We start from the raw sequence: 15,616 nt of genomic DNA on the forward strand, positions 1-15,616 counted from the left end.
CACGTAACACCTGGCTGCGGCAGATAGATGGTTGTTTCCGAAGAGTGGGACTGGACCACGTGTCTTCCGGGGAGGCTGCTAGTTTGGTGGGTGCGGCAGCATGCTGTACCAGTGTATCCGTCCCATCCCAACCTAACCTGACCTGATCCTTTGTCCACTGAGTATGGACAAAAATAGAATGGGGCACAAGGTAGAACCAACCATGAGAAGAACCATACAAAACTGATATTCAATCAAAAAACACCCCCACAGCATGATGCTACCACCGCCATGCTTCACTGTGGGGACTGTATTGGACAAGTGATGAGCAGTGCCTGGTTGTCTCCACACATACCGCTTAGAATTAAGGTCAAAAAGTTCTATCTTGGTCTCATCAGACCAGAGAATCTTATTTCCCACCATCTCAGAGTCCTTAAGGTGTCTTTTAGCAAACTCCAAGATAGAACTTTTTGGCCTTAATTCTAAGTGGTATGTGTGGAGACAACCAGGCACTGCTCATCACTTGTCCAATACAGTCCCCACAGTGAAGCATGGCGGTGGTAGCATCATGCTGTGGGGGTGTTTTTCAGCTGCAGGGACAGGACGACTGTTTGCAATCGAGGGAAACATGAATGCGGCCAAGTATAGGGATATCCTGGACAAAAACCTTCACCAGAGTGCTAAGGACCTCAGACTGGGCCAAAGGTTTACCTTCCAACAAGACAATGACCCTAAGCACACAGCTAAAATAACAAAGGAGCGGCTTCACAACAACTCTGTGACTGTTCTTGAACGGCTCAGCCAGAGCCCTGGCTTAAATCCAATTGAGCATCTCTGGAGAGACCTAAAAATGGCTGTCCACCAACGTTTACCATCCAACCTGACAGAACTGGAGAGGATCTGCAAGGAGGAATGGCAGAGGATCCCCAAATCCAGGTATGAAAAACTTGTTGCATCTTTCCCAAGAAGACTCATGGCTGTATTAGCTCAAAAGGGTGCTTCTACTAAATACTGAGCAAAGAGTCTGAATACTTAGGACCATGTGATATTTGTTTTTCTTTTTTAATAAATCTGCAACAATTTCAAAAATATATTTTTTGTCTGTCAATATGGGGTGCTGTGTGCACATTAATGAGGGAAAAAAATAATTTAAATGATTTTAGAAAATGGCTGCAATATAACAAAGAGTGAAAAAATGAAGGGGGTCTGAATACTTTCCGTACCCAGTGTATCCTTACAAAATGAGAGGAAATCACAATAGGCAGTTACAATAAAATAGGCAACAGGAAAATTCAAAGGTCATTTTTGTGACCATCAAGCCAAAGTTCACAAGACACACCCAAAAGTCCTCAGAAAGCTAAATCTTGTTGTACAGTGCAACTATAAAATGAATCTTGTACTTGGGGCCATTAATGTAACGTAGCATCAAAAGATGCCTTATAGAGCAAATAAGAGGGCAATTATTACTCTTATGGCTGTCCATACGGGCTACACTTGGCATGCGTGTAAATGGGCTGGCACAAGTTGTGGTCATAGAGTGAAAAATTAAAACCCTCCGAGTGCTTGCTCTTTGGATGTTTACTGTAAATTAACACAACAAAAAAGTACTTATACTCAGCCTATGTAACTTCTTTTTTTGTTTAATATTTAAATATACAACATAGCAATGTAAATGGATGATTAGGTAAACTGCAATAAAACTAGTTGTTGGCATGAAAAACAGAATGCACTTAGGCTCTCAGAGAACAAGTGCGTGCTTGGCCCAAACCATGAACAAGCTTTCCAACAGGAGAAATAGTAAACAGAAACTGCCCCATAACCCCCAAACCCCCATCATCATCCATCCGTTAATTCAGTTTCAAGGCGTTGCCAGGCAACACTCGTTTGTTATACTGGCAGGCCCCTGTGCTTGAGCTACTGGATGTTAAGACAAGAACAACATTATACACGTTACCACATTACGTTTTAACAAGCCATGCTGCAGTTTTGTAGGGGAACAGGTGGGGAGGGATTTTTGGGGTGGCTAAAGAGCAAGTACCTTCCCAGGTGAGGGTGCCGCCGCAGCGCTTGACGTACTTGAACCAGAAGGGCTCCGTGACGGGCTCCCGTAGCAGTACTTCCCCGATCCACAGTGCTGGTTCGCGGGATGAGAGGGCCGCCTGCGCCGGCTTCATCAACACGGCCTTCTCGCCGTCCCACTGACCCATCTCCGGCCTCGAGCCCACCACGAACACCTGAGTGTCGCGAATTTCCGGGGTTAAAATGACGCCAAACCTGAAGAGCATTATGCGGACAGGAACCTAATGGTAAATATTCAAATTAATTAAAATAATAATAATAATGTGCCGTTTGGGCTCCTGACGAAAGCAAACGCCTCTGGATGACAAGTGGCTCCCGGTCGAGCAGTTTGTCTTCTTGACAGCCTCAACAACCGTCCACTCCCCCTGTGTCTTTCTCACTTAAAAAAGACGTTTTCCAAAAAGAACAGCGATGTGTCTGCTACCCCAAATATAGGAGTGTTTTATTAATAAAAAAAAACGGAGGCGTGTACCACTTAACGTTTCTTCTAGAGACTTCTCGTAGCTATTAATAGTAACACATGATAAACCCAGGGCTACGAACCATGCCGGAGCAGGAGAGGGGGACAGCCGGGCAAAGCTAAGCCGGCTTTCTTACGGCCACTCGTGCAGGAGCTTGTCACGCACACTTTCCCTCTTCTGGGACTGCCGGCCTGTTTTAAGTCACATAAAGCCGCAAAGTGTCTGTGAATGAGGATAAATAACCACATTAGACGACACCAGTGTTCAATAATGCCGATCCTATGGTACGAAAAGCTACCTCACGAAACACTACGTTCGTTTTAAAACCAATCCGCTGTGTAAAAGGCATTTGGGCTCCCCGTGTAAGTACATTATGCTGATTTTCTAAGTGACGTTAATAATACGTTTTATTTATATAGCGCCTTCCCCATGCTTGAAGAGCTTCACAGAAATGCAAAATGAACAACGGGGCATATGCAACACTGGAAACCATATTCGCAACAAAGCACAAAACAATGATACATATAGGAAACATAAAGCTTTGAATTAGAATATGAGACAGTAAACCAGAATAAAAATACAATATGCTACAAGAAAACCCTGAACAAATAATTTATGTGTCATCTTGAGCAGCTGGAGAGAGAGGGTAAACTAAAAGAAGCATCAGACTGTTAGAGTAAGTATTTGCATTTATTTATTTGGTTGATGCCTTTATCCAAAGCAACTTACAAGCTTGTGCTACAATTCGTTACAGTTCTTTTTCCAATTGGAGTACAGGCAGGTGAAGTGACTTGCTTAGGGTCACACAGTGACAATATTTGAACCCACAACCTCAGGGCTTGAAGTCCAAAGCCTAAACCACTGCCCCACACTACCTGCAGACTTTTAGATTGTTGTTATTTATGTTTAGATTATTGTTTACTTCCCCTTGAGGACAAAAACTATTTCAACAAAGCTCCCAAATATAAATAAATGAAAACAGGCAAGAATTCCCCCCCAAACAGATATATAAACTGACTTGGGTAAACAGAGAGCTGCTGTAGTCAATAACAGGCTTGTACTTGTAGGTGGCAGTAAGAGGAGGTCAGACCTGTTCAGATTGACTTTAAATATAAACTATACATCTGCGGTACAGTATTTGGATAGATCACGTCTAGCTTGTTGTGTTCCCAAAAATAACATGCATAACAGATTTTTAACTTGGTTGAAGTCATCACCGTTCAGAATGATTCATGATTAAGAAAACTGGTAAAGTGTGCAGTGACATTTACAAAATTCAGTTCATACTTCAAAGTCAGTCACATATTGTGGTTTTGATTGGACAAACAGTCATATAGTAATGGAAGAGAAATTAACTCAGCCAGATGATGAAATATTGGAGTAGTCAGAATTACAAATTAAGTTAGATGAGATTTATAAAATAAAAGCACAATGAGCTAGTAAGAGCTAGGAACAAGTAGATGGAAAAGGAGGGACAGAATTTAACTTAATAATTCAACTTATAATTCAGAAGAATCAGCTTCTCATTTTTTTTGAAGTCCATTTAGAAAAGCAAGACAAAACCAAAAGATGACAGGATAAAGAAATACCTGAAGAAGGCATAGCAGCCTCTACTAGAACTATCAGTTGTAATAATAGCAATTCCCCTGGTTGTGACAGACTCGTCTCAAGGTCTGAGGCCATTCACTCTGTAAAATATACTCTGAGGATCTTGGGAAGGGGGCAAATACAGTGCTATGAAAAAAGAATGTGGTGTAGTGTCTAAGCTAATCCCAAGGTTGATCTCCCTCTGCTCCAAATGTTAATAAAAAAGTAACTGGTAAACCTGCAGTAAATTCTGATCTTATAAGCTATCTTGGATAAAGGCAACAGCCAGTGTATTATTTAAAGTCAAGTATATCATTTAGGGGTAATGGCATCATATCCAGACAAGTTGCTGTTGATACAGACACTACATCTCAGTAAAACTAATTTGGAAACAGATGGGTGGAAGACATGTACACTGTTAAGTCCAAGTTATATCACCATTTAGAGCAAAGCCTGATTATAGAATTCAAACGTAACCCAGAGGACAAATGCATAAGACACTTTGCCCATGTCCATGTTACCATGACAGAGTTTAATTTTAATCTTCTACTCAGTATAGGCTATGTTGCTAGAGTTGTCATCCTTAACAAGGGTACTCTTGATTTTATGAATTTTCTTTACTGTTAAATCTGTCAAGACAGAAATGTTGATGCAACCAGAATCTGGTATTGTACTTACCAGTCAAGTACTGCTTGTTTTGATCTTTATTGCAATGAAAACACTATTCAACAGTTGGTTTATTATTCATAAAACTTCAGAATGAATACATTTTAAGCTGACTTTGGCAAAGCAATGGGACACCTTAAACCCCTAAAATAAATACTGAAGCACTAGGGCAACCAAAGGCAATGTTCAAATGAAATCAACCAGTCTTTATGAGATGCATGGTGGGAATTTCTTTAGAAGCACTCTGTATACCTTGAACTGAAGTGACATCAGTTGCTAAGCAAGAATAAGAAAATATTTAGGTCATGGGGTAGTAATCAAACAAATGTAGTGGAGCAGTTACTGAACAGAAGTCACCATAACCTGTCACTAGGACTGAAAACAATTCTTAGTTAATAAAGGAACTGCATTTAATTACAAACAAAAACCTGAAAATGTTAATGTGTACAGAAAATAAAAATGTTGAAGAAAAAATTATTATATATATATATATATATATATATATATATATATATATATATATATATATATATATATATATATACTGCTCAAAAGAATTAAAGGAACACTTTTTAATCCGAGTATAGCATAAAGTCAATGAAACTTTTGGGATATTAATCTTGTCAGTTAAGTAGCAGAGGGGGTTGTTAATCAGTTTCAGCTGCTGTGGTGTTAATGAAATTAACAACAGATGCACTAGAGGGGCAACAATGAGATGACCCCAAAACAGGAATGGTTTAACAGGTGGAGGCCACTGACATTTTTCCCTCCTCATCTTTTCTGACTGTTTCTTCACTAGTTTTGCATTTGGCTACAGTCAGTGTCACTACTGGTAGCATGAGGCGATACCTGGACCCTACAGAGGTTGCACAGGTAGTCCAACTTCTCCAGGATGGCACATCAATACGTGTCATTGCCAGAAGGTTTGCTGTGTCTCCCTGCACAGTCTCAAGGGCATGGAGGAGATTCCAGGAAACAAGCAGTTACTCTAGGAGAGCTGGAGAGGGCCATAGAAGGTCCATAACCCATCAGCAGGACCAGTATCTGCTCCTTTGGGCAAGGAGGAACAGGATGAGCACTGCCAGAGCCCTACAAAATGACCTCCAGCAGGCCACTGGTGTGAATGTCTCTGACCAAACAACCAGAAAGACTTCATGAGGGTGACCCAAGGGCCCCATGTCCTCTAATGGGCCCTGAGCTCACTGCCCAGCAGCATGCAGCTCGATTGGCATTCGCCATAGAATACCAGAATTGGCAGATGCACCACTGGTGCCCTGTGCTTTTACAGATGAGAGCAGGTTCACCCTGAGCATGTGACAGAAGTGAAAGGGTCTGGAGAAGCCATGGAGAACATTATGCTGCCTGTAACATCATTCAGCATGAGCAGTTTGGTGGTGGGTTAATGATTGTCTGGGGAGGCATATCCATGGAGGGTCACACAGACCGCTACAGGCTTGACAAAGGCACCTTGGCTGCCATTAGGTATCGGGATGAAATCCTTGGACCCATTGTCAGACCCTATGCTGGTACAGTGGCTCCTGGTGCACGACAATTCCTGGCCTCATGTGGTGAGAGTATGCAGGCAGTTCCTGGAGGATGAAGGAATTGATACCATTGACTGGCCACCACACTTTCCTGACCTAAATCCAATAGAACACTCTGGGACATTATGTTTTGGTCCATCCAATGCCACCAGGTTGCACCTCAGACTGTCCAGGAGCTCAGTGATGCCCTGGTCCAGATCTGGGAGGAGATCCCCACAACACCATCTGTCATCTCATTAGAAGCATGCACCGATGTTGTCAGGCGTGTATACAAGAACACAGGGGCCATACAAAGTGCTGCGTACAATTTTGAGTTGCTGCAATTAAATTTTGGCAAAATGGACTAGCCTGCCACATAATTTTTTCACTCTGATTTTTGGGGCGTCTTTGAATTCAGGGCTCTGTAGGTTGATCATTTTCATTTCCATCAAACGATGTGGCATCCTTTCGTTCCTAACACATTATAGATATCCAGGAGGATTTCTTTTTCCCATTGAGATCTGATGTGTTTTCAAAGTGTTCCTTTAATTTTTTTGAGCAGTTTATATATATATATATATATATATATATATAAATACTCAGTGGGATGCAAAAGTTTGGGCAACCTTGTTAATAGTCATTATTTTCCTGTATAAATCGTTGGATGTTACGATAAAAAATGTCAGTTAAATATATCATATAGGAGACACACACAGTGATATTTGAGAAGTGAAATGAAGTTTTTGGATTTACAGAAAGTGTGCAATAATTGTTCAAACAAAATCAGGCAGGTGGATAAATTTGGGCACCACAAAAAAGAAATGAAATCAATATTTAGTAGATCCGCCTTTTGCAGAAATTACAGCCTCTAAACGCTTCCTGTAGGTTCCAATGAGAGTCTGGATTGTGGTTGAAGGTATTTTGGACCATTCCTCTTTACAAGACATCTCTAGTTCATTCAGGTTTGATGGCTTCCGAGCATGGACAGCTCTCTTTAACTCACACCACAGATTTTCAATTATATTCAGGTCTGGGGCCTGAGATGGCCATTCCAGAAAGTTGTACTTGTTCCTCTGCATGAATGACTTAGTGGATTTTGAGCAGTGTTTCGGGTCGTTGTCTTGTTGAAAGATCCAGCCCCGGCGCAGCTTCAGCTTTGTCACTGATTCCTGGACATTGGTCTCCAGAATCTGCTGATACTGAGTGGAATCCATGCATCCCTCAACTTTGACAAGATTCCCAGTCCCTGCACTGGCCACACAGCCCCACAGCATGATGGAACCACCACCATATTTTACTGTAGGTAGCAGGTGTTTTCTTGGAATGCTGTGTTCTTTTTCCTCCATGCATAACGCCCTTATTATGCCCAAATAACTCAATTTTAGTTTCATCAGTCCACAGCACCTTATTCCAAAATGAAGCTGGCTTGTCCAAATGTGCTTGAGCATACCTCAAGCGGCTCTGTTTGTGCTGTGGGCGGAGAAAAGGCTTCCTCTGCATCACTCTCGCATACAGCATCTCCTTGTGTAAAGTGCCGAATGGTTGAGCGATGCACAGTGACTCCATCTGCTGCAAGATGATGTTGTAGGTCTTTGGTGCTGGTCTGTGGGTTGACTCTGACTGTTCTCACCATTTGTTGCTTCTGTCTGAAATTTTTCTTGGTCTGCCACTTCGAGCCTTAACTTGAACTGAGCCTGTGGTCTTCCATTTCCCCAATATGTTCCTAACTGTGGAAACAGACAGCTTAAATCTCTGGGACAGATTTCTGTATCCTTCCCCTAAACCATGATGGTGAACAATCTTTGTCTTCAGGTCATTTGAGAGTTGTTTTGTGACCCCATGTTGCTACTCTTCAGAGAAAATTAAAGGAGGAGGAAACTTACAATTGACCCCTTAAATACTCTTTCTCATTATAGGATTCACCTGTGTATGTAGGTCAGGGGTCACTGAGCTTACCAAGCCAATTTGAGTTCCAATAATTAGTTCTAAAAGTTTTGGAATCAATAAAATAACAACGGTGCCCAAATTTATGCACCTGCCTGATTATTTATATATATATATATATATATGTGTTACAGCCTTATTACAAAATGGATTAAATTCATTTTTTTCCTCAGAATTCTACACACAACACCCCATAATGACAACGTGAAAAAAGTTTACTTGAGGTTTTTGCAAATTTATTAAAAATAAAAAAAAAACTGTGAAATCCCACGCAAATGACAGCAAACAACTGACTATGGGTGGGAAGCCACCTTCAAAAGATCTCAGGGATAGAGGTTGTTTTGATTTCTTTGTATGTGTGGATTACTATTGTTACCGACGTCTGGTGAAAATTTCATGTCAATAGCCCCATTAGAAATATACCCTGAGAAAAACGTTGACGTGTTCAAAACTTATTTTCTCTGTAATTACTGTACACATGTGAAGGCCAAATATCAGAGGTCTCATGATTGAACACGTAGTTAACAATTCAAAGAGTGGGCACTGCAAATCTCCTGTTTTAGATTTATACATAGACAGTAATTAACTTTTGTAGCAAAATTACCAGACAATACTGGGTTCAGTGCAGGCACAATTCCATTCAACTGCTCTCGAGTAGTGACTGGAACAGCTCTTATGTATGCTGCTGCTTCTTCTTCTTCTTCTTCTGTCAGCTGCTCCTGTTAGGGGTTGCCACAGTGGATCATCTTCTTCCATATCTTTGTCCTCTGTATCGTGTTCTGTTACACCCATCACCTGCATGTCCTCTCTCACCACATCCATAAACCTTCTCCTAGGCCTTCCTCTTCCTTGGCAGTTCTATCCTTAGCATCCTTCTCCCAATATACCCAGCAACGCTCCTCTGCACATGTCCAAACCAACACAATCTCACCTCCCTTTGTCTCCCAACTTGAGCTGTCCCTCTAATGTACTCATTTCTAATCCTATACATCCTCGTCACACACAGCTCTTATGTATGCTGAAAACTTAAAATGGCATGGGTCGGTCTTACACTTTTTTGCTGATGTCAGAAATGGAATACAATACTTACTTGATGGCGTATAACAATTCAAGTAAATTAATAATAGCAGGGTGACATTTTGCATAATGCAACAATTTACCACAATTTTTTAAAGTTAATACAGGTTTCACTGATTAACCGTTTCTTACATTCATTCTTTCAATGATATTCCTCCACACCACCACCCTTTCTTTAGTCGCTATGTTGCTCCTCTTTTATCAGATGTGCTTTAAGCACTGCTACCAGCACCTCTTGTTCTGCTGACATGATGGCTGTTCCGTTTCTTAAACTTCTAGTCTGTGGTTGATCAGTTGCTCAGTGATTTGACAGATACGGGCTTGTAAATGTGAAGTGAATGCGTGTAAACCTGGATCAACCTATCCAGGATCATTTGAGCCAATTGAAATCTGGTGCTCTGGAAGTGGCTAATCAGGTGGTACTGAATAGAGCTAAAACAAGCCAGACTTCATTCGGGGATCCAGGATTGCCTAATCACATTTTATAGAACAAACCCCTGGATGTACAAAAATAAACATAGCAATTGGAATATTTTTTTGTGAGCTTCACAAACTAAACATTACAATGTAAGTTCTGCATGGTCTTTAAAGCATAACAAACTGTTCAGAATATGTAGCTTTATAGAAATACTGTCCAGCTAAATATTTTAAAATGTATATCATTAATCAACTGAAATTAAATGTCTATTTCCTATTGCAGAAAAACACAAGGTAAAATGGAAAATGAAACCCTTCTGTCACTGTATTTTACACTCCAATAAGAGGTAGTCACACAGGGTCAAGTCTGGACAATAAGATGTGGTATCTCTTTGAACCTACTATTTTTAAGGTCATGAAGCAGAAGGGAAAAGGTTGAGATTTTTTTCTTGACCGATTGCGACAAAGGCCAAAGCATATTATAGTAATACTGACCAGTTATTTGGGCCTTTTGAAGCATGTAATCAATAAGGACCAAACCCTCGGGGGTATTTTTTGTACGTCGCTTAAATCATCCAAGATCAGATGCATCATCTTGGATGAGTTCATGCCTGTGAAACTCTCCCGGGATAAGTCAGTTTTTCAAACGCAGCGGTGTAGTAATTAGTTTAGCTGGAACTAATCATCCGAGATGATTGCGCGCACCCGCGCCGAGTGAAAAGCCCATATATATTGAGTCTAGAAAACATGATCAGCAAGTCTTTGATAGGCTGCAACAAAATGACGAAAGAATGGGCACAATTCTTCCACACAAGCTGTGTGTGTGTGTATGTGTGTGTGCGTGCGTGACTTGAAGGATTTCAAGATTTAATATGCACAAGGGGAAACACTGCAAAAGCAGCCCAAACCAGAAGAGACGGCTGGCAAAAAGTGACCGACAAATTAAACATGTGCATTGTACTTACTGAAAGCAGAGTTTTATTTCCTGTGTCAGATTATTATCAAATGTGACCACAAGGAGAACATGGGAACAGGTTAAAGTGAAGTACAAGAATATACTTCAAACTGGTAAATATTGGTATATAACTATTTAAAGAATTGTTGACATAAAGTATCATATATAATATAAAAAACATTAACTTTAAAGCTAATAAGAAGGCAGACGAGCAATAAACAGGTGGCGGTCCACGTGGCCCAGACCTAACCCCTGCAGAAGAGTTGGCTCTCCATGCAAAATGCCCATCACCCCATTTCTGAGGGCATTCCAGGGGGAAGCTCCTCCTCAGAACCAGTGGCAGGATGCAGTGGTCACTTCATTTCAGGTAAATGATGGTCATTGCATATATTTGTCCTCAATGTGTGCCATAGGTATGTTCCATATAGCCCTTTTTTTGGTTTGGTCAGTTGCAGGGAATGTCATATCCGTAGAACTTGTGTCTGACTAACGAGATATTGACGAAAGTCAAATATTTGATGAAGACACTGTGTTAATATTCCCCCTCGGCTAAAGCAGTATCTTTCGAAAAGAATTTCCTCCGGGAGCAATAAAGGATCTTGCTGATCACGCAAAACCCTCTCTATATGAAATTCTCTTATTATAATTTGTGCACTAATATCAATTGGTTGCTCATTCATGAACGGTGAAGTCATGACTGAATGAATTCCATGCACGGAAACTGATTAAGTGTGTGAGCTAATCCTTGTTTACATAGAATAAACCTGCTCCGTGCAGGTTTGAGGATTTGGATGTGCTGCTATGACAATATATCCAGCAAGAGTTTCGAAAAACCAACAGATCCAGCATCATGCCAAATCGTCAACAATTACATCTGGCTAAACAAGTAATCAGATACATACGAAAAATACCCCCTTCAACTTCATAAAAAATTGTTTTGGAAATAAATCACCATTCTTCCATTTGGTTTAATAGTTGTATGAACCTAAAGTCATAGTGACATACCCAGTTTTTATCCCCAGTAATAAAACATTCCTTGAATTTTATATTGAGACTTCATTTCTGAAGTCAACATTCCTACTGCCCAATGTGCACTGACTATTCAGGTTTACCTGATACATGAAAATGGATCGCGCTGCTTCATAACAAATTCCTAATCTCGATCACCATCACTCTGATTCTATATTAAGATCTATTGTGATAGTTTCTTCTTTTGCTGATATTGAAGGCCAGCCAAAACTTGGGTAAACTTTGAGGAATGTGATGTCATAACAAAACTCATCAAAGCTCATCATTTAAATATGGTATATGGAGGAAACTGGTCCTGGTACATGTTGACCAGTGGAAAATGTCTCTCCAAAGATGCAGTGTTCACTAGCTTTAAGAAATTTAATACTAGTAAATCCACAACTTTAAAGTTTTCAGCATCAATGTTTAATAGTTTCTGAAACAAGAAACACTCTATAAACCACAAATCCCACAGTAATGTAGAATTCACATATTTTAGTAGACTGTGGCTAATAATTTGTACTAATTGTGTAAATATCCATGTATACTAAGGTTTGGTGCAAACCTCTTTGATCACCTGATAAAACACAATATCTGTTCACAAAGTGAAAAAGCTTCAAGTATTTTAAGGAGAATATAAAATCTAATTCTTCCAACAATATTTACTGATTTTTGAGTGTGCATTACAAATGCTGGGAGTCCCAGTTCTCATGTCTAAAATTAAACAATCTTTTTAAGAACATATTTCAAAGTATGATGTTCAAAATGATCAAATTTCTAAATTTGCTGTAATGAAAAACATCATGGTGAATAGCCAATTGTATTTCAAGCTATCAAGGGGCATTAGTCTTGTTGTTATCCTGCTATTTGGTTACCAATGGCTGGATATAACTGACACCAACAAACCACATACTGTTGCTCTTTGCCACCATTCCTAGTATAATGTTCTTTCACTATTTAAAAATCTATCCTTATACAGGGGGTGACAGAAAAACGGGAACTTTTGAAAAACCCAATAAAAATACAATAAATCCAACAAAAAAAATTTATTGACAGCAACTGAACCACTACAACTTGCCTTTTAAGAGACAGTAATCTAAATTATCAATGTCTGAAAATTACGTCCTGTAGATGGCATCCTCCTGTACGTATGCATTCTTTCAATCTGCTGTTGAGGTTCCCCATTGATCGCTGCAACATCTCAGCTGGGATACGACAAATTTCGTCTTGAATTCTTTGTTTCAATTCACACAGTGTCCTTGGCCGAGTCGTGTAGACCCGACTCTGAAGGTAGCCCCACAAGAAAAAAAAAAAAAAATCACAAACGGACAAATCCGGTGATCTTGACGGCCAGGGAATGTCACCGAATCTTGAGATGACATGGTTACCGAACAATTCTCGCACGACTGCCACTGATTGCCTTGCAATTGATTACTAAATGGCGAGATTTTTTTTACAGCTCAAGGTCCCTGTTCCGCAGTGCTGCTAACTATACATGGCTGCCACTACGCATTTCAAAAGTTCCCATTTTTCTGTGTCACCCTGTACATACACCCATGTATCAGATAAAAAGTAATTGTTAGTGCTTTAGCTGCTTTGTCAAACACAGCCTTTTATGTAATTGTTTCAAACATAACTGCATAGTAACATCAAGGATAAATAAATTAAGAATATTAACACAACTGTAAGAACTATATGTTATTGCACATTATAGGAAAAAGAAAAATAGTCTTGGCAGCTGCAGTGCACATCAAGATGCAAACTGTCAATCATTAATAAAAACATGCAAACTATAGGATGGTATACAGGACTGTGTGCACAAAATTTCACGAATTTCCCAGCAAACACATTCCCAGTCACTGCTCTATGGAAACAAAAAACAGAGGAAAGACAATGTAGATGATATGCATTCTATCAAAGTGTGTCTATGGAAATTTATTGCAGACAGCTACATTTAAAAACACCCTTCTTGTGAGTTTTGAATAGCCAAGTATTGTAATATGCCAAGGGTGAACTAATATCACTTTACAAAATGACTGCTTTACACATCCTATACTAAAATCTTGTCTGCATAGTCTGGTTAATGGAATTACATTCAACAATATACAAAAATATTTTTTTGCCTAAGTAAATCATGCAATGTAATATAGTACCTAAACATACTGCTGGGTAATATGGCTTTCTTTACATGATTTCCAAAGAAGAATTTAAATATTATGCAGTATTTACATTATCAATGTCTAAAATGCATAAAATTATAGGTTTAAGGCTACAAAAGCAATTTAGTTCTTATTTGTCTACAGTTTATTTTTTTTATTTAACCACAGTGAATGGCAACAGAATTTCAAATATTACAACACCAATTTCTTTTCATGCGTTAAAAGACTGCAAACAAATTAATCTTGTGTGGGGTATGACATAAAAAAATAGTATAAAAACAGCTTTTTAGAATTTCTTCTCAATATCAAGGACACCCACTGATATTCAAAATGGTCAGTAAAACTTTAGATTAAAAAATGTTTAATTTATGGCACTCAAATGTGAAATTATACATAAAATGTACAGTTAATGGACCACTTTGAATGGTGTGCAAACTTTAAACTTGGTAACTACTTGTAAAAAGTTTTCATTGCTGTATTTTTAAAGCAGGACTTCACTAGAAGTCTGTTTTACAATTCAGTGCCAAAGACAGCTTTCAAAACAAGTGCTCATAAAGCATATGTAGAATGAATATTGCTACTTCTGAATGTACCCTTATAATTTTTGTATATGTACACAGAAAACGGGTGTGAAAACATTTACACAAAACAAAACCTGTTGTGAATAAAAAAAACACATCTTATTCAATAAATAAATAAATAGAATACTTGTGAATATTTATTTGGTATTTATTTGATAAAGTAAGCAAGCAAATAAGGCATTATCCACGGTGTGTTACTCAGTCTTGATGAAGAGAATGTTGGATCCTGGCATCTTTGACTTTTGCCAAAAACTTAATGTAAACAAGACCCAAATGACCGTACAGTGATATTGCGAACCACTGATGCAATTCATAACTAAAACTTGTGTATTCTACCCAATTAAAGAAACTCTGCCAAAAAAAAAAAGCTTAAAGATAGAGGTACAAGTTCCGTAGGTTTGCAAACTAGTTAAAATAGAGTCGGAAGCTTCTAGTACTAAACAAGCTGCTAAACAGAACAGGACAGAGTGACAAATATATTAGAAAGAATGACAAAACAAAAAATGTACTCTATTTAAAAAAAAAAAAAAAATCCAGATCCCCTCACTGTACTTTTGTAATAAAACATATTCGACAAACAATTTAATGTGCATGGTATTCCTCTATGTAGTGTACACATGCTGCAATTGTAAATATGTGAATTTGAGAAGAAAAATTTCTTCAAACTCTCCCAAAAACTTCAAAGGATTTTTGCTCTTAAAATAAATTTAATAAAAATTCCAATGAAGTAATTTTACAATCTCTGGAAATAATTAACATATTAATTTATATATTGAGTGATTTTAAACTCCTTTCCTGGAGAGTCACTATAATTGCTTGATTTGTTGTTATGCTTTAAAACAAAAATGAATGCAACTTTTTCTGCTTTGAATTAAAAACCGCTGTCAGTGTGTTTGTATGGTCAAGGCATCTGGCCATAAAGTATAGTGGGCAAAAAACAATAATATGCAGACCACAAACTGCATAATTTTGTCCTAAATTCCTGGTATAACTGTGACAATTTTACTCCACTGGCAGGACATATGCTACAATCCTCATTTTTCTGATTTGCATGCCTTAGATTTTTCATTCACTGTGACTTTTAACACTAAAACATTTGGTAGCCAACACCTTTTTTGTATGTTTCTTAAATAAACTGGTTCCAAAACATTATAAAATAATAATAAAATAAAAAGTATAG

General features: G+C 38.7%; 1 protein-coding gene across 1 annotated transcript in view; it reads right to left on the reverse strand.

Annotated features, from left to right (window-relative positions):
• The window catches only part of epm2a (EPM2A glucan phosphatase, laforin), a 183,375-nt gene extending 180,589 nt beyond the window's left edge, over positions 1-2,786 (reverse strand). Inside the window, exon 1 of the mRNA XM_039747522.1 lies at positions 2,018-2,786. Coding sequence (XP_039603456.1) covers positions 2,018-2,264 — 247 coding nt within the window. The 5' untranslated portion in view covers positions 2,265-2,786. The remainder of the gene's footprint in view (positions 1-2,017) is intronic.
• Positions 2,787-15,616: the final 12,830 nt, after the last annotated feature.

This window comes from Polypterus senegalus, chromosome 3 (genome assembly GCF_016835505.1).
Source record: "Polypterus senegalus isolate Bchr_013 chromosome 3, ASM1683550v1, whole genome shotgun sequence".
NCBI lineage: Eukaryota > Metazoa > Chordata > Cladistia > Polypteriformes > Polypteridae > Polypterus > Polypterus senegalus.